This window comes from Juglans microcarpa x Juglans regia, chromosome 6D, assembly GCF_004785595.1.
Source record: "Juglans microcarpa x Juglans regia isolate MS1-56 chromosome 6D, Jm3101_v1.0, whole genome shotgun sequence".
Lineage (NCBI taxonomy): Eukaryota > Viridiplantae > Streptophyta > Magnoliopsida > Fagales > Juglandaceae > Juglans > Juglans microcarpa x Juglans regia.
Window position 1 is genome coordinate 25,581,596 of NC_054604.1, and position 25,440 is coordinate 25,607,035.

At 37.0% G+C, this 25,440-nt stretch overlaps 2 protein-coding genes and 1 pseudogene across 2 annotated transcripts; 1 reads left to right on the forward strand and 2 right to left on the reverse strand.

Annotated features, from left to right (window-relative positions):
- Positions 1–428: 428 nt before the first annotated feature.
- On the reverse strand, positions 429–4,676 carry LOC121235650 (syntaxin-22-like). Its single transcript, XM_041132004.1, has 7 exons — positions 4,241–4,676; positions 3,547–3,640; positions 2,737–2,876; positions 2,467–2,541; positions 1,496–1,653; positions 1,310–1,410; positions 429–664 (listed from the first exon to the last, which is right to left on the reverse strand). The coding sequence occupies exons 1-7, from the start codon at positions 4,426–4,428 to the stop codon at positions 599–601; spliced, it is 822 nt and encodes a 273-aa protein (XP_040987938.1). The 5' UTR covers positions 4,429–4,676; the 3' UTR covers positions 429–598.
- Positions 4,677–14,979: 10,303 nt separating this feature from the next.
- Positions 14,980–16,786, reverse strand: LOC121234056 (annotated as a pseudogene).
- Positions 16,787–19,556: 2,770 nt separating this feature from the next.
- LOC121235625 (binding partner of ACD11 1-like) lies at positions 19,557–24,755 on the forward strand. The gene is made up of 5 exons (XM_041131962.1): positions 19,557–19,714; positions 21,155–21,258; positions 21,383–21,458; positions 23,807–23,890; positions 23,969–24,755. The coding sequence occupies exons 1-5, from the start codon at positions 19,709–19,711 to the stop codon at positions 24,527–24,529; spliced, it is 831 nt and encodes a 276-aa protein (XP_040987896.1). The 5' UTR covers positions 19,557–19,708; the 3' UTR covers positions 24,530–24,755.
- The last annotated feature ends 685 nt before the right edge of the window (positions 24,756–25,440 follow it).

The window sequence follows — 25,440 nt, forward strand, 5'->3', positions numbered from 1 at the left end:
AAACTACGAAACTCTTCCAAGGAACGTTCATGATCCTCAAAAAGTCGCTTGTTTCGTTCACTTCAAATATACCAAAAAATACAAATAGGAGCCATCTTCCATACGGTTGCAATCTGTGGTTTCCCAGTGATCCCTCTCCAGCATACTAGTAGTTCAACTATCCTGCCTGGCATTACCCATGCTATTCCCATGCTATTCTTTGGCATTCCAAAGTTTAAATGATGATCATGATAATGGTATTTCCATTTCCATAGACCACCTAACAGATCCTAGACTCTTATCTTAAACTGGGGAGGGGACCTGCCAACAGAGGCACATAGTTGAATTACCCGAGGGTGGTTCCGTTCAAGACATCCAGCTGGAGCACTAGATGGAACGTGGGAAAGGCATTAACCCTTTCAACAGCGTTTAGAAGACAAGAAAACCCAAAGAATAAAGATATTAATTATAAATAGGAAAAAGGACAATAACCCAAGAAGCTGAAACACATCCTCAAGACCCCCAAACACAATTACAGGAGAACAAACACCCCACCCAACAGAAACCTCCAAATGTGTTAAGCACCAGCACATCTGCTCAACGACCAATCAAACTCTGATTAAGCCGCGAGTACTATGATCACAATGAGAAGCACAATCCCAAATATCACCAAGAGCAAGCACGCCTGCACACACAAAAAAATAATAAATAAAATAAAAACAAATTAGCATAATAATACATACAATTTTGAGACCATCATTTGGTCACAGATGAAAGTTGTTGACAATATACTGTTTCTTTTGTCAACAAAGTAGTTGATGCCTTTTTTTTTGTTTTTTTTTTTTTTTGGGGGGGGGGGGGGGGGGGGGGGGGGGGGGGGGGGGTCAGTTTACAGGGCTCATTAAAGTTGGGCAACCAATTTAAAGAACCGACCACACAGCCTCATTCTGACACTGAGTGTGAACAAGGATCCCTTTTTGCTGAGCCAGAGAACAAGTAACCCTTGTGAAGTGGTAATCTTAATGCGTGTGTGTATGGAAACTGAAAATCAAATGCACTCTAGGGTCAATGATACCACCAAGAGAACTACATGCACAGCAGCAGTAAAAGCCTAGATTGTCATCCCTAAATCTAAAACTATTTGGCCATCCTAATCTTAAATTCGGTATTTAGAATTGCTTTCAGACAAGGCCATCATAAAACAAGTATAATGGGTAGCATTTAAATTGGATGGTCCCAGCAAAGGATGCATGCAGTCATAGAGGGCATGCAGTCATAGAGGTCAATACTGTCATTTTGTCCAAATAAATAAAATAGTATCATAAATTACCAGAGACGAATTTGATCTTTGGGTCTTCGAGGCTTTCACAAGTTGAGAGTTCCCTTGTGAAGTTGCAGCTTGAGCACCCTCGATATTGGAGCCAATATCATCTACAAAAACAAGATGCATCAAATGTGAAAACATGAGCCAAACAAAAAATACTGGTGACTTCTAGGGATAAGCCAGGTGACTTACCAATCACAGCTCCTTGCTCATGGACCAGCACAGCAAGATCTTTGAAAATCTCATTCACTTCACCAATTTGCTGCTGGATTTCTTGTATACCTTGTTCCCTTTCCTCAATTATAGATTCATTGAAGGCGATCTCATTGTCCAACAGCAAGACCTCCTGTCTGCAGCAAAGGTTGAGAGTACGCAATAATTTAGAATGCAATTCATGCAACTAGTTAAACCAATGCCTAAAAGCAATCCAACTAAAGTTGATATACAAAGAGCATTCCCCATCTATATTAAATAAAATCAAAGACCAGAGCAGTAAAGGGATAAATATGGGGCAGATGTAATGGCCCCTGTAATGAGGTTTCAACAGCAGTGTTCTGGCATTAAATATGCAACACTTTTAGGAAAAGGAAAAGAAGTGTATTCTTTCAAATGTTACTTCAATTTCTTCTCATATAAAGATTTTAAATATCTGATGGAAATGGGAAAATATATATATATATATATATATATATATATTCAATGAAATACTCAAACTTTTCTTATATTTAGGCAATTATACAGACCTCTCATGATTTCGAGAACTACATTGTATTCCACAGTAGAGGATCCTATCAACAGAAAACATGCGCTCATGATCCTGCCCTTCATTTAGACTAGAATATGATATTATCCAAGTTTAAGTAGATATGGTGTAACTTTGCAACTTCATGTTTGAGGCATTAATTTAAACAAGGACAAAGATTAACAAAGATACATCTATATTTAATCACTAAACTGGGAGAGAAACCAAAATCAACACATTCTGGTTTAAAATCCAAATAAAGCGATAAGTTCTGAAACTCAATAAAAATATAATATAAGACATAACAAAAAGACTGAGGAAAGCAGACCAGAATATGAATTTTTAACAGATCTTTTAGACAAATAGAAAAGGACCAAATGAATGACAAAAACAAAAAAACTATCAGATGAACAAAACTCACCTTCTAGATTCCACTAAAAGAACACGCTGTTCTGGACTCTTATCTATGCTTACATCCATCTCGTTGGCTGTGTAGCTGCAGGAAGCATGAATGACCAAAGTGTAAATTATGAGAGAACACACACAAGACAACAATAAATCAATAGAAATAAAAGACCACTTCTTGCAAGCATGCATGAACAAATGCACTGTTGTAAAAGGAAGAAATGAACAAGAAGTAATATTTAAAAAGGCTGCAAGTTTACTTGTCTTTACTTTCAACAACATTTACCTAGAAGGAAGAACTGCTTGGGGAACAAAAGGAGTATATGCTGTTTCCCGCTCAGCCGCAAGCCGTTGAGCCTTCTGAAATTCTTTCAGCACAGCTTGAAAATCTTTTGCAAGTTTAGCATCAGCAACTTTTTTGCTGGCCTGAAATTAAATGGGAAATATCATTAAACTCTCATAATCATAATTGTTTGATGGTTGGACGGCCGGAGATCTTGCAGCTTTTCACTGTTGTGACATGGCCCTAGAAATTGCTTGCACCCAAGAGTTCAAGCTTGTACTTTAGGATAGCATACCCCCAAGACCAAGGCCCTTACCACTTGAGCCAACTCCAAGCGGTTCACTCTTAAAATCAGGATTAAAAGGCAAAATAATGCAAAGGTAACATGGTAAAATTCTAAAAGCATTTGGTTCTGATTTTAGCACCACACAAGTGTGCTTATAAACATCCACTGAACCTCCAATCTCACATCCATCACCATAAAACTAACAACCAGTCAACCGTAAGCAAATGCTCAACTAACTAGGTTTATGGAACTCCCATCAACTCATGAGATGCTCAGTGTAAAAGTATTGGCCTCAAACTTCTTCAGTACACGGCCACACCATCACAAAAAACCCGCAGGTAACTACAGTCAAAATTTTTTATTTTGTTTTATAACTAATAATTCTTCATTGGCAACTGTTGTCAAATACGCTTCTTAATTGCTTAAATGAAGGACAAGGATGGTTTCATCATTATTTATGATAAGAAGGCAGGTATGTGCTGGAAAGAATGAGAGGTAGAGAGAGATTTGAATTATAAACTACTTACATTAACTTCTACATTATGATCTATTTCACTAGCTTGTTTAAGTTTAGCTGACGTATCCTTCACCAATTGCCCAATATGTAGCCTCGTCTTGTGCCTGTAAGTTAAAAAGATAGATTTTTCAGATAAGTACGTTAAAAAGATGGATATGAGGACAACTAAGATGGAAATTCATCATTCTATAATTTTTTTTCAGAAATATCAAGACAATGATTTTGTTTCAGTATCGTTTCCAAATAATAGAAAGAAGTTTCCCTAACATACATTACCTCAAAATTCCAACAATACAATACTTCCCAGGTTGACCCCAACACCAGCACTTAACAAAAACTAAAAATAAACCAGCATAACCCTCATAACCAAGGCTTTATACAAGTATTGCCCACGAGAGCAATGGACTTACAAAAGGAAATCCTAAACCCGTGATTATGCATTCTGGGCCTTGAGATTATAGATCATTGCCAGTTAAAACCCAATTATTTAAATCGCAAGATCAAGAATTGCCTCCCAAACATATTCCTGGAGACCAAAACTCGAACTCAAGAAATCAATTCAATGAAACCACACCCAAATTCCCGTAGAATCCAACCAATACATATGATTAATACGTTATATATGCAGAAAGTAAACGCAAGAAATAATCCTACAATCTTTCCCAGGAAAATCCATACGAGAAAACCGAGATAATGGAACTCACAGCTTGTCGCGGAGCTCGGGCGTATCCTTGGGGGTGCCGAGCGTGTTGACGAGCCTCTGAAACGTGGAGACGGCGGTGTTGATCTGGAAGATCCCGGAGGCAACGGCTTGTGTGGAGTCCTGCTTGCCATTGATGCGGTCTCGCCTCGATGTGAAGGGGCGGCCAGCCTCGAGATCCTGGAAGCTCATTATTATCGAAACCCAACCCTAACTTTCTCGAGAAAATCAAAGGGAATTTTCCTGGAAAAAAGGATCGGAATTCGGTGTTTGAATACAGTGATCCGGGTAATCCTGACCGGGTAAGGGGATAATTAGATTTTAAGGGAGCTGAGGACGAAGCAGAGATTTGGGGGGGGGGGTTGTGTGAGAGAGAGTCGAGAGAGAGGAATTCGATGGTAGAGAGAGGCTGATTCGGGAGACACCTAAACAATTAGGTGAAGTGGTTTTTTTAGTTGTTTATATGATCTTTCCCGGCACGTCGATATGGACCCGTCGAAATGGACACGTGGATTCTTATTCTGTTGAATTGTCACGCACGGACCCAAATTTTTTTCCCAATACTTTTTTTTTAATCAATTTTTTTCAAATACTTAAATTTTATGGAAATATTTAAAATTAGAAAATGATATTATATCGTCTAAGTTTATTCTCTTAATTTGATTGTTCATATATTTTTTTTAATTTTTTTTTTACTTAATAGTTAAAGAAGTGATTAGTAATGTATTATTTTTTTATTTTTTAAAAATGTTTAAAGATGTTTAAAAGATATTTAAAAGAAAAGGAAAAAAAATGCAATTTGCACTAGAGAACACACCAAGTAGACAAACTTGGGTGGCATAGTAGTACTACCCTTTAAATTTCTTTTTGAGGTAAAAGCATCGATGATTTGTATTAAGGAAATACAATTATGGCTGTCAGCCACTACATCAGAGAAAATACAATGAGCAATACAAGCTATGTCAATAACTTTTGTGTCTTGCTTTACAGCCTCCTTTACTAACTTATGTGCTACATAGTTAATGTCTCGTTTGACATGTTGAGTCTTTCAGTGAACAGCAGCCATCAACTGATGAAAGTTATTGATTATACAATTCAATTTGCCATCTTGGAGAGCTTGAGAGGAAGCTGCTTGAACAACCACCATAGAGTCGCCTTCAAAAGCCAATGAGTTTAGGCCAAGTTCCTTACAGAATGTGATAGCCACGAATAGACCTCGAGCTTCTGCTATAGATGGTTCAACACAGTAATGCATGTGTTTCATCAAGCTAGCCAGAACAACACCATGAAAGTCTCTAATAATAACCCAAACTCCAATCTTGTTTAGCAAGTTTTGTACAACCACATACTAATTGATCTTCAACCAGTTTTCAATGGGGGCTTACCAGTGTAATGGATCAGAGGAAGGGAATGGTCCAGTATTAGGAAAGGATGATTGTATAACTTCAGTATAATCAACTTAATCTTGTACTGCTTTATTGTAGACTTAAGAAGGGGCCAAAAAACTACCCTCATGGTGAAAAGAGTTCCTTCTTAACCAAAGCAACCGAGATATGATGGCAAAAAGGACCATATCACATTGCCCCATTCTACGGCACCTCTGAGCAAAGACTTCCCCAAAATTAGTAGTGGTCATGGCAATTTTTTGAAAAAGTTTTCCTCCCAATAACCAAACATCCCTGGCTGGGGGACATGACCACAAAATATGACCCGATATTTCTTTTTCTAGCATACAAACTGGACACAATAGATCAGCAACTATTTTTCTATAACAAGTTTTGCTTCGTAGGTAGAGCATCAATACATGCCCTCCAAAGAAAGACTTTTACTGCATTAGTAGTTGGTAGAGACCAAAGCTCCATCTAGAGTGCCCCTTGTTGACCTGTCCAGGAAATGCTGCCATTAGACCACACTAATAATTATTTTTGTAAGTGATAGGCACTTCTTACTAAAAAATGACCAGTAGAAGTATCTCTCCATATCAATTTATTTGTCTAGGCCATCACACAAACAAGTAACTGGATAATTGCTTGAAAGTCTACCTCATTGAAGATCGATTGAAGCATGTTAATCTTCCACCATCCTGTCGCTTGGTCAATAAGCTCAACAACCTTAGAATGTTCAAATAACATTGAGATTGGAGATTGAACTTTACATGAGCAGTCTCAAGGGAGCCATTTTTCATGCCAAATACTGATATGAGTCTCATCCTCAACTGTCCAAATCAAGCCTTCCTTAAGTAGAGAAAGAGAGTTGTAAATGCTCCTCCATATGTAAGAAGGTCTTGAACCTATGTTGGCTTGCAAAAGTGACTTGCTTGAAAAATATTTAGCCCGAAAAATCTTGCTTGATAATGAAGTAGGAAATTAAATGAACCTCCAAGCATGTTTAACCAGTAAAACAAGATTGAAACAATGCAGGTCTTAAAATCCCATACCACTTGTAGCTTTCCCACAACTTAGGTATTTCCAGCTTTTTCAATGTATTTTGTCATGGTTGCCTTGATGTCCCCACCAAAACTTAGCAAACATAGAGTTCAATTTGTTGCAAAGGGAAAGAGGGAGCATAAACACACTCATACATTAAGTTGGGATCGCCTAAAGAATAGCTTTGATGAGGATTTCATTTCCAGCTTATGAAAGAAATTGATGCTTCCAGTTACCAAGTCTCTTCTCAACCCTTTCAACAATCCATTTGAAAGCAGCCATTCTGGACCTACCAACTAAATGGGGTAGGCCTAAATACTTATCCATATTTGTTGTAGCATTCAAGCCTACCACCTCCATAAGATAGGCCTCGTTTGTATTTTTTTTAATATTATTTTTATTTTAAAATTTAAAAAAGTTGAATAGTTTATTTTATTTTGTGTAAGAATTTGATAAAGTTGTAATGATTAGATGAGTTGAGAAGTTTTGTGAAAACAAACGAGTCCTTAGTATTCCTGCTGAAAAACATGGATGTTTTTCTTAGTTAACTGCTGTCCAAAGGCACACTCATAAGTTTCTAGGATTTGGTTTAATGAGGCCCATTCTTTCATTATAGCTCTGCAAAACAAAAGGTTGTCATCTGCAAAAAAACCAAGACTTATGCTAAGTTGACATTTGCCTATTGGCACCCCAAAAAGAATGCCTTGATGAACTACTGAATGCAAGCTCAACACCTCTACACAAAGGATAAAGAGATAAGGTGATAGAGGACAACCTTTCCTTAAGCCTATCTATGGTTGGAATCTTTCATGGGAGACCCCATTCACAAGGCAGAGAAGGAAGAGGTGGTAATGCACTATAAATCATATTTGTCCAGCTGGATGCAAAGCCAAGTTTAAGAAGCATAGCTCTTAGGAAATCCCATTGCACCCTACCATAGGCTTTGCTCATATCTAATTTTACAGTCATTTACCCTTTGTGACCAAACATCCAAATGTGCATGGTATGAAGAGCCTCATAAGCAGCCAGGGTATTATATGTGATCAATCTTCCCGAGACAAAGGCTCTTTGGTTTGGTGAAATGATGGAGGGTAAGACCAGTTTGAGTCTATTTGTGAGCATTTTGGTGATTATTTTATAAAGACATTGCATAAGCTGATGGGGCGATAGTCATTTACATGTTTGGGGCTATTGACTTTGGGAATCATAACTAAGTAAGTAAATTAATGGAGGCTGTGTTAGCACAAGAGTTGAGGAATGAAAGTATAGCCTGACTCACCTCCTGGCCAACCTTAGACCAGTGTTCTTGGTAAAAACAAGCACTAAACGCATCTGGACCAGGGGTTGTAAGTGGTCCCAATTGAAAAACAGCAGTGGTCACCTCTTCCTCAATAAAAGGTTTCAACAAGATATCATTCATAGCTGAAGAGACTTGTGGTGTTAATGCTTATAAACAATTAGAAAAGTGTTAAGGCCAAGTAGAGGTAAATAAAGATTGATAAAATTGTGTGAAAGCACTGCCAATAGCCATGGGATCAGAGTGAAAGACTCCCAAATTATCGACAACTTCATGAATTTGATTCCTTCTCCTTTTTTGGTTAGCACACAAATGATAGAATTTAGTATTTTTGTCCCCCTGTTGCAGCCAATGGATCTTTGCCATTTGCTTCCATTTCAAAGGAAAACTTCTTTGATGACCCCTTATCTCCTCTTTCAAGTTTTGTGCTTCCTCAATAGTGCTGGCTGTCAAGACATTTGTATGGTCTCTAATCTATTAATCTTGGATTGTAAATGGTGATCAGATATAGGAGTTTTGTCCTTGCTCCGCCTTTTGAAGGTTTGCATACCGCAACCAAGTTTATGACTGAGATAAGAAAAATCAACATTAGAGTGGTTTGCTTGCATCTAGGACTTTGTGACAATTGTACCAAAATCCTCGTAAGTGTTCCAACTAGCCTGATTGCAATTCAATCCTATAGTAATTAAAAGAGGGCAGCAATCAAAAATGATTGAAGGGAGCACTTGAATAGCCCATCACCAAAAGTGTAACACCAAGAGGTTGTGGCTACGCCTCTATCCTACTTTTCCTTAGTGAAAAGGCTATATATTCTGATATTTGACCAAGTAAATTGGCCCTTGTGGAATCCCAAGTCATAAAGATGACATTCTTGTAAAGTATTAGCAAATAGGGCCATCTGTTTCTCACATCTTCGAGCAACCTCTACCTTATCATTCTGAAATAATATCTCATTGAAATCTCCAATACACAGTCACTTGTAAGGCTCCAAAGTGGACAGGTGTCTAAGAATACTATACCCTTCAATTCTTTTGTCAGTTTTAGGATGTCCATAGAAGCATGTGAGCATCCAAGGGTCTTCAATGGTAGAGAGATTAATCCATGAATTAACGTGCTTCTATGAGTAACTTTGAATGTTAAAAGAGAGTGTGTCTTTCCACAGTAAAGCAAGCCCCCAGTCCCCCATGGCCTTTACTATCAATTATAAAAAGGCCCTGAAAGCCTAACCAATGTTTCATCTTCTCCATTCTAGTTTTATGTACTTTAGTTTCCATAAAAAATAAGATACTAGGCTTATTATTCTTAACCAAAAGGTTAAGATCATGAACTGTCCGAGGGTTGTCAAGCCATCGATAGTTCCAACTTATAAATCTCATGGTTTTCGAAGGGGCTGTGTGCTAGCCTCCATCAATGAATGCAAATTCAAGTTGGTATTTTTGTGTCTTCTAGTCAACCTCAAATTATTGGAATTAAGTGGGTTGTTGGCCCTTGGAGATTTTTGCTTACGGGTATTAGTAATAAAATCTAAAGAAGATGATACCTCAGTATGAACGATCCTTCTAAGTTGTCTTTTTCACTTAGTGAGTGACATGGAATAAACCTCAATTAAATCCTCAATACAAGTCCATGGAGTAACATTCTCTCTGATCACCAGATTAGTAGTTGGATCAAGGTGGTCGGGGATAATGGTTTGTGTTGGAGGGGATGGCGTGTAGTTAACATAATTATCCTGTGATGTAACAGGCACAACTGATTTCATAACAGAAACATGTGCAGCAACTTGAGGAGTAGGGGTTGTGTCAAGCCCAATGACCATGTTCCGTGTAGGATCCTGTGACAAGCCTACAGCAGAATGTGTAGCAGGATCAGTTGTAACATTCCGCCTAAAAAGCTCATTAGGCCTTGACCTTAGTAGCCTTAATTCTAGTTAATTAGGAGTTGAGCTATTTGAGAATAATAACAAGTTGGATATTTGAGTTGGTAAGATGACCGTATACTTTGGGTTTAGAAGAATTATTAGAAGATTCTAGTGCAATATTGATTTTGAAGAAAAATGAAATTTTTGGAGTTTGATTGATTAGTAATATTATTTTGGAGAATTTTTAGTACTTTATTAATTTTGAGGAAAAGTGCCAAGAACCCAATGTTAGAATGACAAGTGGCAAATTAGAGATTTTGTCACCTTAATGGGCTAAGTAATTTGGGCTAAATATTTGATGAATTTGGAGAATGCCCAAATAGTGGTTTATTAAGGGCCCAAGCTTTTTGGGTATAAAGGCTTAGGAAAGTCACTAAGGCACTAGGCCTAACTTGATGGACACTAGGTCCTACTTGATGAACATAAGACTTTAGGGCCTAATGCAATAAGGATATGATGGGTTAAGGTTAAGATGTTAAAAAACCTTAGGCCTAATTTGGGAGATATTAAGCTTTAAGTCTTTATTAGAGGACACTAGAAAAAAGGCTCAATGAAAAGGATATAAGGCCCTTAGACCTAACTTAGTAAGAGTAAAGGGCCAACTTGGTAGACATAAGAATTTAGGCCTCACTTGTTGGACATAAGACTATGGGTCTAACTATTTAGACCTAAGGTATTAGGCCCAACTTAGTAAGCATAAGGCCTTTTGGGCCAAGCATGGTATAGGTTTGACCCATGGCCCAATTATGTCTAGGTAAGCCCTTTCAAGCCCCATCTTTCTGGATCTTGAGATCTCTTTTAGCCCCTCAAAATCTGGAAATAAAGCCCCCATCCACTCAAACTTAAAAACCTATGAAACTCTCACTCACACTCATGGCCCTTTTAAGCACAACAAGGTCAAAGCCTTGTTTTGATTCTCTTTACTCTTCAAATTGAAGCCCAATACACCATACCATTAGTTTTTCTCAAGCCCATATCAAACCCTAAGTACCCAAATTAAGTTTTAAAATTGGTTTAAATCATTAATCAACTTACCCAAGATTAGTGATATTTAAACTATGTTTTAGAGCTAAATTTTCTTTCTTAATCTTTTTAACCTTTTTTATATGTAATTTTCTTGTTTTATTACTCAATTACATCACTCTTAGATCATACTAAGACCATAGATAAACCTCCATACATGTCATTAGAGGAAATGACATATCAAATCCCAAAACTACACCAATCGGCACACATGTGTGCTCTTTGTGTGCATGGACTATTTTACCTTTAAGCCTAATCTTTTTGTACATTTTTCTCAAGGTCACTATGGTCCTTTAACACCTTATATGATCCCTTTCAACCCAGACCGAGCCTTGAAAGAAATTGGTTTCAAAAATCAAACCAAATAGCCAAAACCGATTGCACGTAGGAAGCTAGTTGGATAGAAACCGAATTGGTTGAGTTTCAACCACCCATCTTCCATGGCTGAGCCACTACCCCACGCCACCTCCATCACGACCCAATCCCCAAGAGACCCTCATGGCCATCATGAGCCTTTGACCAGGTTTTTCCATCCAAAGAAAGCACCAAAACCGAATGGCCTTTGTGCACAACTCCATTTCAGCAACCACCCTCCATTGCATCATCTTCTTGGAATTGCTCCTTCATGATCACATTACAGCCAACCCTCCATCTTATATCACCTGAAAAAGCCTTCAAGAAGTGACCTTACACCTGCACAAATCAACCTTGAAGAAGAGGCAAAGGGATGAGTCAAGTGCCATGATCATATCTGTCTAAGGAAAACCACCTTGAACTCGTCAGCCCCATGGTTTGTTTTTGTTTGTTTTTCTTTCTTTTTTTTTTTTTTTTTTTTTTTTTTTTTTTTTTTTTTTTGCATCACGATCAGACCGGCTTCTTTAGGCTCAATGTAGCACCTGACTTGATGAGGTCATGGTGATTTTAGGCCACTATTCCCCCTACACAAGATGACTCAAGCTGATGAAGGCAATCTAAAATTTCAGCACCTTACCCCACCACCCAATCCCATGGGTTTAGGCCAACGTCTCCTCCCCTTTGGCTGCCTATAAAAAGCCCCTTCACCCCCTCATTCTTCCACACCTCCTCTCCAGCTTCCTCTTAAGCATAGAGAGCCATCTTCCCCCTTAGTCTTGAGAGAAACCTAAAGGTGAGTGAGTCTGAGTGTACTTGGAAGTTCTTGAGAGTTCTTGTACTAGGAGTTTGAGTGAGCTATGAAAATAGTAAGTTTTCTTGTCCTAGATCTTACTTTACATGTTAAGTCTTGTTTTCAAGTGTTGGAGTGAATTTTGATTGAGTTTAAAAAAGGTTACCATGCTTAATTCAAAACTGGGTTCATTAAGGATTGATTAAGTGTTTAAATTGTTTTAAGTGAAACTTTTAGCTATGACATGTCTTAGCATATTTTGATATGATTTTCTAATATCTTAGAATGATCATTGAAGGTTTTATTTTAAGATTAGAAGCATGCCATGATAGGTTTTAATTTTACATTGTGTTAATCAAGCATGCACGGTTTTGATTAAATCATACTTATTTTATGAAGTTTTGATTTATTTCACCTAGGCTTGATCAATGAGTATTTAGAAGATGTTGTGATTGGGATAAGAATGAAAATACATGATTTGGGTGAATTTTGAAAGTATGCCTTGGTGATTTAGGCTAAGAGCGTCATGCTTGATTAATGGATAATTAATAAAGATTAAGATTTTTAGTCATGATTAAGTGTTGGGATGAACTTGTTCACCTAATATTTAGCCTTTATCATGTCATTAAAGACTATAGTGATTATTTATGATTAAATAAAATTGTATGTGCATGCATTTATAGGGATCAATAGTTGAAAGTACACTTAGGCGTCAACTAGAGTGCATGACACAGGTTGTGTATGTTTGAGCTAGTTTCACTTTGAGTTTTACAATTATAAGAGTATAGATGATTTTAGAATATCAAAAATATGAGGTCTATGAAGTTTGGTTAAATTTGAGATCTGTTTGCAAATAGTGAAAAATTAAGGCCTTAGTGGCAATTTTTGAAAATTTAGGGGTATTTTTGTAAATACTCATTTTTCAAACCTTTTGATTGTGAATGTTTTCCTTAGTAGTACAAATCATAATTTAATACGAATTTGATTTCAGCCGCTATAATATTTCTAAACTCAGGAAGTTTATAAATTAGCCTCTAACTTACTCGTATATAATTTATTTATGACTCTTGTGTAAACGCCACATTCATATTAAATGTCATTTTGAGCATAAAACATTATATGATACATCACTGAGCATTTGATTATTTGTTTACATGACATGTGAGATTTTCACCATTTTTAGCATATTGCACATAAATGTTATTTTCACATGAAAGTTTGCTACATATGTACATGTTATGAAATATATTTTTCAAAATATTGCATAAAAATAATTTTGTCACGACCCTAAAAGCTAGAATAAGGAATTATCCAAGTGGAACTCCTATGTCCACTCTGGAGTGTTTAAGAATGGAGTGGTAATACCTGGGTTGACGAAGAACAGTCAACGGGCTTCGAATGGGTTCTTTTTGAAGAACGCCAGAGCGAAATCAAATGTTATGACACATAATGCTGGTAGGTGTATATGTTATGATGTTATAATGATGTTATGTTATATTACCAATGCATTGAGAACGATGTCTGCAGACAAAGACGTAGTGTCAACATGAGTTGTGGTACGGTCACCGACAGGTGCTCACGGTGAATATGGAGAACCGTGTTGCTACTATACATATGTTAATGATGGCTTTAATAACGATGAAATGTTATGATTCTTAAAAGTAATGAGGTATGAAATGTTCTCTTTCGAAATGTCATGTTTTTAAAATGAGAAAGTGAAAATGTTCTATGAAAGAGAAAGTGCATCAAAAATTTTCTGAAAATATTGAAGAACCTGGATGAGAAACAAATACGGATTTTTTTTTTCTGCATATAATTGCATGCATCTCATGTTTATCATTAATCATGCATATCTTATCTCTATGCAAGTTGATTGTTTAACTTACCGAGATTTCAAGTAAATCTCACCTCTGTGGACCCACTATCATTCCCTCTAGAATGATAGAAGTTGTGTCACCGACGGCTTTTCATACATACCTTACAAAATCACCATGAGATCTACCGTGGTTCTCTCCTTAGGAACATTGTGTGACACTGTTTTGGATAAGGTCAGCCAAACAATCCCCAAAACCAGTCGATCTAACAAGGTCCACTCAGTATTATCCATTTTTTCTGGCTTCTTTCCCAACAGTGAAAGATGGAGCCTTTTCCCATAAAGATAGTCCTCGATTTGCATCTTCCAGTACCTAAAATTAGTGCTATCGAACTACTTGTCCCGGGTGATTTCACTTTATCTCCAGCAATCTTTCTCTTTTAGATCTGACCATGATTCTTGATACCAATTATTGTGTAAAACACACACACACCAACGGTGACAAACTAAAGTAAAAGCAAGCATGATCAAGCACACGACACATAATATACATGGTTCGGCAAATTTCCTACATCCACAGAGTTGTAGAAATCTTATTAACTAAAGGAGATTACAATCACTCAATCTCAACTCACACTCTCTAGGACTTTTTGCTCTCTCACACAATATATATGCACTCACTTGACAATTGTTATCTCTCAAAATATGTTGAAAGTCATACAAAACAAGTCAAATATAACATATTTATAGTAATCGGCGCTGTAAACCCTAACTATATCTATTTGTGGGTGAGGTAAGAAATATATTTTAATCAAATCCTGAAAATTCTAAACAAATGCTTAAAGAAAAATGCTAGGTTGATTAAGCTAAGTTTCGATGTTGAGATGAGAATTCAGTTGTGAATAGGTTGAAATGTATAAAGTAGAGATGAATTTAACTTTTTTATAAGAATTTGAAAAAATAGTGAATCTCGTGAGTCTCATCAATAACTGATTTGAGATACTTATATAAGTTGAGTTTGGTTCAAACATCAACCACCAAACACAACGTAAACAAAAAAACAAAAAAAACTATGCACAAACACCTTAAGTTCTTAATTCAGCAGCTCCAGCATTGGCAGGCTCATTTCAACATCGTACACATCACCTGGAAGCAGCAGTACAACTGTACAACATAGCGAACAGAGAAGCAAGCCAAATACAGTTACACAAACACTATAGCTAAAGCATATTGTTTTCCAAATCTTGGGCATTTCTCCCAGTAAAAGCAAGCCAATTCAGATGATGGCCTTGGCAATTTCTCTTAGAAGAAACTTTTCAACTTTCCCAGTTGAAGTCTTGGGAAGCTCATCCCTGAACACCACCTTCTTGGGCGCCATATAGTGCGGCAACCTAATCTTGCAGAAATCTATTATTTCCCTCTCACTAGGTTTCTCAACCAAGTCAGTCTTCAAACTCAAAAACACACAAGGCGTCTCTCCCCAAAACTCATCTGGTCGAGCCACCATGGCTGCCTTGTTAACTACCGGATTCGAGTACAACACTGACTCAACCTCTGCATTGCAGATATTCTCACCGCCGCTGATAATCAGGTCCTTGGACCGATCTTTAATCTCCAAATATGAATCTGGATGTATCACTCCTACGTCTCCTGTGTAAAACCAGCCATCCTCTCTCATGCATTTGGAAGTGGCCTCTGGGTCCTTGAGATAACCTAGCATTACACTTCCACCTCTCAACACTATTTCTCCAAGGGAAGTCCAGTCCCAATTCACACTCTCCCCGGTACGAGGATCCAAGACATCTACTTCGAGTAGTCCTATGGTTTTCACGCCTTGTCTTTCTTTGAGCTTAGCCCTCTCTGCTCCTAGTAACGAATTCCAATGTTTTTTCCATGCACAAGACAGGATGATGCCAGCCGTTTCTGTTAGTCCATAGCCATGGCTTACTATGAAACCTAGCAACTCAGATTGGTAAATCACAACGGCCGACAGTGGTGCTCCGGCAGTAAGGAAGTGTACTGGGTTTTTTAAGGTCTCGACTTTGGGAGAGTTTGATAGCATGTTGAGGACGACAGGTGCTCCACACATGTGTGTGACACCATGTCGTTTGATCAAGCTGTAGGTTGTCGACACATCGAATTTACGAAGGCAGATGTTGGTCCCACCGACAGCTACCATCCCCCATGTGAAGCTCCAGCCATTAACATGAAACATCGGTAGGGTCCACAGGTAAACAGATTGAGCTGGGATTGACCAATAGATTAGAGAAACTACGGTGATGATGAAAATTCCTCTGTAGGAGTGGACCACACCCTTCGGAGAAGAGGTTGTCCCGAACGTGTAGTTTAGAATCATGGGATCCCACTCGCTCTCCGGGTGGATCCACTTGAAGTCTGGATCACCATTATCCACCATGTGAGAATAAGTGGTGACAAACTTAGCAGTGTTTGATAATGGAGGTAGTGAGACCTCTCCGTCCTTAATGAGCACGAGAAGTGGGAGGTGGGAATTAGGTGGGAAAAAAGAGATTGCTTCATGGATGAGAGAAGATGATTCCTGGTCGACGAAGATGAGCTTCGATTCACTATGGCGGAGAAGTGCAGAGATGGTGCGGGCATCGAGGTGGGTGTTGATGTTGTTGAATATGGCACTGCACATGGGCACGGCAAAGTGGAGCTCGTACATGGCGGGGATGTTGGGGGACACCACAGACACCACATCGTGCCTTCGGATGCCGATGGATGATAGGGACAATGCCACCTAGAGGCATCTACGGTAAGTCTGTGACCACGTGTACAAGTTGGTGTTGTACACAATTGAAGGACTATCAGCATACACGGTTGCTGCTCTTTCCAAGAACCCTAATATGGTTAGGGGGTATAAGTTTGTAGCACTTGGTCTAAGTAATTTCATTTATTCAAAATTCTGACAGCTATCTTTGCTAATGATGTAAAAGCCTTCATGCTAGTTATTTCTCTTGAGATTGGAAGCTGACTATTTATAGTGGAAGATATATTATGTGTACGAGAAAAAATGTCGACATGGCATGCCATGAACATTGGATATTCCCTTTTCTTTTGTTTTTTTTTCTCTCTCTTTTGTAGAAGTAAAATAATGTATTGGCATTGTATAATGACAAAACTTGATCTATTAATTGAGTAATAATTGAGTTGGATTGATTCACAGAGATTTCACTAGATCCATACACTACTCACGCGGTCGATCAAAGCTTGTATATATATATATATATATATATAGAAATCTTTATATGATCATTACAATATGATCTTTGTGTTTTAATAGTAGGTTTATAGAATAGAAGATGCATGGCTGAGCATTGGAGTGACCAAATAATTAGCATATACCTAGATGATGATCTCCCCCTGTTGATAGATAATATATACTTGATCAATGCCAAGTCTTTCCAAAATTATAGTGGATCACACCAAGATAACATCTCTCTGATCTTCAAGTGCTAATTATCGGTCTAATAAAACAGCTTAAAAAATCTTGCCATCGACAAATTTTAATTAATATTGCTACTGATGTGATCAAAGGCTTAATTTCGGTGCTATTTTTCATGAGAATTGAAGTTGATTTATAGGGCTTATAGCAGCAGATTTATGATACTTCCAATAGAAATGCATGTCAATATGGTATTATCGAGAAGGATATTCATGCCTTTTCTTTTATATGAATGTATGTTTTTCCAATTAGCTGGGAGCTGAGAACCATTGGCCGGGTAAGCCACGGTTCAAGTACGGATTTTGTATAGTTTCCTGGTAATAAATGAACGAAGAAAGGCAGGGCAGTTCAATACAAATCGAAGTAAGGTAAAATTTAAACGTGTCACTTTTAATTATAATACAATAAAATAAGAATTTATTTAAAATATTTAAACAAGATTTTTTGAGTTTATATTTAATACAATATTAATATTTTGTGCCTCAATTTAACAAGATTTTTTAAAAAAATTATTTAAAAACATAAATTATTCATTTTATTAAATATTAAATTTAGTATCCAGGGGTCTTGCACACATTGAAAAATATAAAAAATTATTTTTTTATAAGTAAAAAATATAAAAATTGTTTAAATTTTTATTTAATGAAATGTTTTTATATTTTTCCTAAAAAAATTAAAATGAAAAACATTTTTACTTTTAATTTTGGGAGCTTGCATAGGGTGGGCCCTTGGCCTAAGGAAGGGTTTGGATAGTGAGATGAGATGAGATGAGATTATTTTAGATAAAATGTAAAAGTTGAATAAAATATTGTTAAAATATTTTTTTAATATTATTATTATTTTGGGATTTGAAAAAATTGAATTGTTTATTATATTTTATGTAAAAATTTAAAAAAATTATAATAATAAGACGAGATGAGATAGATTGAGATGCTTTTTAAATGAGTCACTCTCTCCCCAATGGTCTGTGAAAACCATGAGAGGAAACATGAGCAAACGGTCAAAAAAGATTTTTTTTTATGTATTAGAGAATGGGGAGGTCAATACCCTTTAAAATTTAGTCCTCAGGTCTCATCTCGAATAGAAGAATAGTCCCTAAACTATAAAAAAATAAAAAATAAAAAAAATAAAAGAAGTCACTTTAAAATAAATAAATAAATATATATAACCTTTTGATAAACTTTCCATCTAAATGCATGCTGGCCTAACCATGGAGTAAACTAAAAGCATAAATTCAATTTAATTGTGTAAATGCTTGAACATGCATGCATACCCTCCACTGCCACGTTAGTCCACGAATAATACCTGTAGCCCTAGCAACGTTCAAATTTAAGTGATTGTAAGCTATGCTGATTATAGTCGGTAACAAAAAATGGTTTGTAAGTTTTGGTGGTTGTAGAAGTTTGTAACCGCTTATGCAAAGTGTTTTCTTCTAATAAAGGTTTGCTTATCAATCGTTAGAAATCCTGTTGTTGAGACAAGAATGGCTTATGAATTGTATTGCAAACTATGAAATTGTTAAAAATGTGGCTTTTTTTTTATTTATTTAAAAAACGGCTTATGAAATTTTAACTATTTTCTTACTTTTGCTGGAATAAAAGATTATTAGTTGATGCCATTATCCGGAGGTGGCTAAATTTAGGAGTGGTAATATGTGATACAATTCGTGAATCTAACATAAACACAACACCCAATTAATGATTTTGAATTTGAAGTTAATGGATTCAAGTCAAATAGAATTATTCTTAGACCCATTAAAACAGAATATATAAGTGGTGTTAAAGGTTTTTAAATAAAATTATTCTTAAACAAAAATTTAAAAATTTAAATTAGAAAAATTTAGTACGTATGATTAATGTTTAGAAATGAAGTTACTTTTAAGATATGAAATGTTGTAAAGTTTTAAAAAGAGAAATGATATTTACAATCTTAGAATGTGTAAGTCTCGCACATTCTTTTTAAAAAAAATAGATAAATTCGATACTCAAATGAATAAATTATTTTTTTAATAATAGATCTCACATTTTGTTAAAAAATATACATTTTAAAATTATACCTAACATGATTTTTTGAAAAATTCTTAAACCAAGACTCAACGTATCGTACACGGGAAGGGGAATCAAGACTCGAGTCCTACAAACCCCACAACTGAATTCCTCTCGTTCAATTGACGCCGTTACCTAGCGGTGGATACACGGCACGTACGAAGACACGCCTCACACCGTCACACGTACAACCAAAGGCCCACGTTCTTCTCTCCTCGCTCTATCTGCCAAAAAACGATCTCCTACCTCGAGTCGAGCCTCATTTTCGCATTTTCTTTCAGACTCTCAACAGTGTCAAATAAAATCCCTCTGCTTCTTACTTCTTGGAATCAATATTAAGATGTCGGTTAGTATCTCTCTCTCTCTCTCTCTCTCTCTCTCTCTCTCTCTCTCTCTACGTATCTCCCTCCGTGTATATGCTTGTATTTTTTTTTTTATTTCTTAGGATTCGATTGATCGATTGTTTGCTTATTACATAAGTTGGGTGTTTGACTCACGGATTTGGCACAGATCCGTACGATTATTATTGCTTCTCTCAATATATTTTGTGCTATAGGAGGTTCTATGTGATTTGGTGAAACAAGATTGGTAATGAACCCCAAGGAGTTGGCCTAAGTGATGAAGGCCTTGGTCTTGAGATATCACTCCCTTCAAGATTCAAGGCTCAACACCTCGGGTGCAAACAATCATTTAACCAATTCCGTGTATAGAAATTTCTGAGGGTGCGGTGGATAGGACTGGAGTTTACTCTATAGGGTGGGTCCGAAGGGCTTGCCTTGGAGAGGTTCTCCGACATATATAATAATAATAATAATAATAATAAAGGAAAAAGAAGAAGAAGATTGGTATGGACGTTGAGAGAGAGCGAGATGAAACTTACTTTATGTTTGAATGTTTAGTTGTGTTGCACTCTTTCTGGATTGCAGGATTGGTCTTCTTCTCTTCTTCTCGGATATGCAACTTGTTCCTTCTACTGTTCTCAGATTTTATTTTCAGATTTATTACACACTAATTAGTTCTTTAATGAAAATATCAAATGCATCATTGTATTACAGTTAAGGCATATCTTGGGTAGGTAGACTGTTGGATTTTATTCATAAGGTTTGACTCATCGAAAGAAACTATTTGGATGGTCATTCTTCTGTATTGGGCAAAGAATTATAAGTAAAAAAATGTTATTGAGTAATTTATGGTATAGATTGGGACCTCTGTGATTTATGGGATTGGAACTTGCACTATTTGTTAATGGAAGGCTAGCTACTTCCCTTTTATACTAATTATTTCATTTTGAAAGAGGCAACCTTAGAGGGATTTGAAAAACATGTCATGAGGCATGATAGTAATAAATGGAATATGCGTGGCATTAGGTGGGCTTACCGAGATGCATTTACCAAGATGCATCGCATTGGTAAACTGTTGTTTAACATAAATCATAATTTGAGGTTCACTAATCATGAAAGAGCAATCTTAAAAAGATACTTCCATTCATCTACTTTTCTTACAACCCAAGCATTGACTTTCATACAGAAGAAATCACTCTCTCTTTATTTCTTTCTAGCACCTTTCTTTCTTTATGTTTTCCCATGTTTTGGTTCTAATGGATATTCATTTCTCACTTTCACTTTGAATTGGTGAATCAACACTCTCAAATTTTAACCTTGTATGAGCCCTTGCTTTGCTGGATTTTGAGTGATTCTATTATTTATTTTTTATCCTTAAAACATAATCTATTATGCTGTACTAGTTTTCCTCTACGGTGTTAGTTACATATGTGCTCTAACTGCAGATAAAAACTGTTAAAGTTAGCAATGTGTCCTTAGGAGCTTCTGACCGAGACATCAGGGAGTTCTTTTCTTTTTCTGGTGATATTGACTATGTTGAAATGCGCAGGTCAGTATTTTGGTCCTGTCTGTTGCCCCCCCCCCCGCGTCTTCTCTCTCTCTCTGTCTCGCTCACTCTGACTTCCTTCAGATCATTATTATATGAATAACAATCTTATCAAATGCTTATGCAGTGATAATGAGCGGTCTCAAATTGCTTATGTTACCTTCAAGGATTCACAAGGAGCTGAGACTGCAGTTCTTCTTTCGGTAATTTCACTTAAGTACATATTTTCTTACGAAAAAAATTGAAAGGACAACAAAATTGTTTTGTGTCCAATATTTCAAAGATGAATTTTCTTAAAGGAAAATGCATTACCAAGATGATAATAGTAAAATGTAATATGCCTAGGATCTATTATAACCTGGATTAGAGGTAGTCTGTTATAAATCAATCTCAGCTTTCTAAGCGAAGTTCTTATTTTAGGGTAAGCAGAGTAATAATAATAAGAAAGTAAATCAACCAAGAAGCGCTAGCAGTACATAGGTGTGGTGGATTTGAGTCTAGATTTGATACTTCAAACTGGTTCTGCATATACTTTTGAACCATATCAGACAGCAAACATAATACAAGTTTGTTCTTTTTCTTTTTCTATTAAGAGTGCCTTAAGAAATGCTGCACATTTGGTGTGTGTGTGGGGTGGGTGTGTGTGTGTTGGGGGGGGGGGGGGGGGGGGGGGGGGGGGGGGGTGGGTGGTGATTTCCTGAAGTAAAGCAAAGATCAGGAAAAAAGGAAAGTCAAGTAGGAATAAAAGATGAAAAATCTATCGGAACGCATAAACTCATGGCCATTTGTCATTTCACCTACATTTAGTCCACATTAAATGTCAAGACTTTCAAGGGATTGGCTGTTTATTTAGGGGATGTAAAAGTGGGCTGTTAATTATGCCTGATCGAAACTGAGTTTTTAATTGAGATAGAAAGCAAGTAGAAGAAACTGGATTGATTTAAAAAACATCTCCAGCAATACTAATGCTGAAGAATCTATGGGCCAGTTTGCCTTTTGCACTTATTAATAATGATTTTTATTTATCAGGAAAAGGTCTATGGAATAGCAGCAACAAAGGGGAAAGGCTGCTGCCAGTGTGCTTTATTACTCATTCTCGTTTATAAAACAGTTCTTGTGAAATTCTAGTATTTGGTTTCTATTTTTGGAGGAGAATGTTTTTGTTGTAACCATGTCATGGTTTAGATCGTCGATCTTCATGGAAGATACCCAATGTCTCAATTCTATGCATGTTTCCTGATTTCCTCTTAAAATCGGTGGCGATTACGAGACGAGAAAAAAATCTGGGGCACATCAAAGGGCTGGGCAAATTATGTTGGCCTTTCTTCGCGTCCTCTAGATTCTAGCCATATTGGGCAGGTCAAAGTCCTAGGTAGTCCTACATCAGTCTTTTCCCAGCCTAGAACATATGTAGTTTCATGATAACAAATAATGCTTGGAATATAAGAAAGACATTTAAAAATAAAACATTGTGATGGTAATCAGAATGGAGATGTTGAGATTGCTGAGTGATAACACGATATAGTAAGATCATTATCAAATCTATTGTGGAAAATCTAAAATATTGCACCGACTTTGCACGAGATGAGGACAAGTTGTAAATGGTTTGGTTTTTGTTGAGAAAAATGAACAGGTGTACTTGTTAGGAGAAATGATTTCACTGATGCTGCTATAAGTGCAGGAGAAAGATAAGTGGATTGTGGGAGGGCAATTACATGATTGAGTGGATGAAAGCTAAGACTTCATGAGTCCTAGATTGGCAGACTTGGATGTGAGGACGACACTAGATTTATGTGGGGCACGGTGCTGCAAATCTCTCTCTCTCAATTATTTCATATAATGATAGCCTCTATAAGAGGTCAACTGGCTACTTACCAAATATAATAATAATAAGAGGTCGACTGCTCTATCATGCTTGTACTAGTTTCTTGTGTTGTATATGGATAATAAATTACCAATCAAAAAAATATATAGTAAAGATAGGCTTTTATGGCACATGTTTAAATTGTTTTTGTTGAAGTTTCCAAGTATCATAAACTGTGCTCCTTCTAGTGAGGATGTAGGAGTAGTATATAATGGATGAAGAACTCTCATCATGCTTTACGTATATTCAGTTGGAACCCCTAGGAGTTGGCTCAAGTGGTAAATGCCTTGGGCTTGGGAGTATGCTCCTCCCAAGTCTAAGGTTCAAATCCCCTCAAGTGCAAACGATCTCTAGGAGCCATCGGATTGGGGGATTTTCCTCTTGAAAATTATCCAAGGTGCACTTGTGAGAAACTCCTTGCTGAGGGCCTGTGCACCCTCAGGATTAGTCGGGACGCTGTTCCTGGACACCAGTGGCAATAAAAAAAGAAAAAAACATATATTCAGTGGGAAGAACAATCAATTGACTGTATATTTGGCAGTATGCTGCTCTACCATATGTTTTTGACTACATTAAATTGATGATCTTACAACGCATTGGCACATTTCATTACATATACATGGGTCTCTACTCTTCTATGCATACAACATACAAGCAAGTTTCATTTACAACTGATTTTTATCTCAGGGAGCAACAATAGTTGATCTGTCTGTCACCATAACTTTGGATACAGAGTACAAGCTACCACCTGCTGCTTCTGCTACACCCCCTGTAAGAGTCTCTGTCGTAACTACCATCTATTGTGCAATCTAGATTGACCCTGATTGATTTTTGCTTAAATGTCTGCAGGAAACACAAAATAAAACACCGGGCGGTGCTGAATCTGCTTTTAGAAAGGCAGAGGATGTAGTTAGCAGTATGCTTGCTAAGGGTTTTATCTTAGGAAAAGATGCTGTCGGCAAAGCAAAGGGCTTTGATGAGAAGCACCAGTTAACTTCAACGGCCACGGCCAAAGTCACTTCTCTTGACCAAAAGATTGGGTTCAGTGAGAAAATAAGTGTTGGAGCATCTGTGGTTGGTGACAAAGTACGAGAAGTGGATCAGAAATTTCTGGTTTCAGAGAAAACCAAAACAGCATTTGCAGCTGCAGAGCAGACGGTCAGTAGTGCTGGATCTGCAATAATGAAGAACCGATATGTATTGACCGGGGCTTCATGGGTGACAGGGGCTTTTAGCAAGGTTGCAAAGGCAGCTGAAGAAGTTGGCCAGAAAACAAAAGAGAAAGTGGGAATTGTTGAAGAGGAACAGAAAAGAAAAATGGTTGATGACTATGCTCAGGTTCATCTTTCTGAGACTCCAAGGGCTTCTGAAGCTTCTAAGCCATCACCTGCTCAAGGTTTAATCCTTTGACTTGCTATTTACTGTAAATACAAATTGTTTGAACTCTGGAATCTTTCTGGATTACTTGCTGTGTTTTATAGCGTGAAAGTGGCGACTGTAGGACAAATTTCCCCAAATGGTTGGTCGTGATTGCATTTGGTTTGACTTTTCTTTATGAGAAGAAAATGTCAAATTAAATGTTCACGATGCTTCAACCTGGGATTGTAATTCATATCTTTCTTTGGGTTTTGTTCTTAATTTCTTTATTCTCTTTGACTTTATATATATATATATATATACACACACACACACACATTGAGATGGGGGGTTTATCGAAATATTTGCTCGGCATTTTTTTCCCCTTTATGAAAAATGTTTTCGCATATATGCGGTCTGTTTGTTGGGATTAACTGGTTATCAAAAGACTAATTTGAAGTATAACAACGGAAGTAAACAAAAGAAATAACGACAATCACACAAAGAACACCAAGATTTAAGTGGTTCGGCTCAATGTGAGCCTATGTCTACTGGTGAGGTCGGTCTCAACGAATTCACTATCAACAAAGGTGGAGTTCAATAGATCAATCACAAAATCCTTAATCCCAAAGTTCCAATAAATGAACACTCAAGATTCTTTACAGAAGGATTCTCTCTCTCTCTCTCTCTCTCTCTCTCTGGCATACGGCTACTGATGATTTGAAAAATACATGAGAAAAGCATGTATATATAGTACACGGCACAAGCAACCCTAAAATTGAACATTCGCTTGAGCAAAGCGTCTAGTGCATGTAGAGCAGACATTTAAGGCATGCACTCATTTGAGCTGACTGTCAATTGGGTTTCGAGCGAACTCACGGGTTGGCTTCTTGCTCAAACGGATTGTCAAGTTAAGTGTTGAGTCATAGTCCAGTTAGGGTCAAACAAGTAACAACAATCAAGCC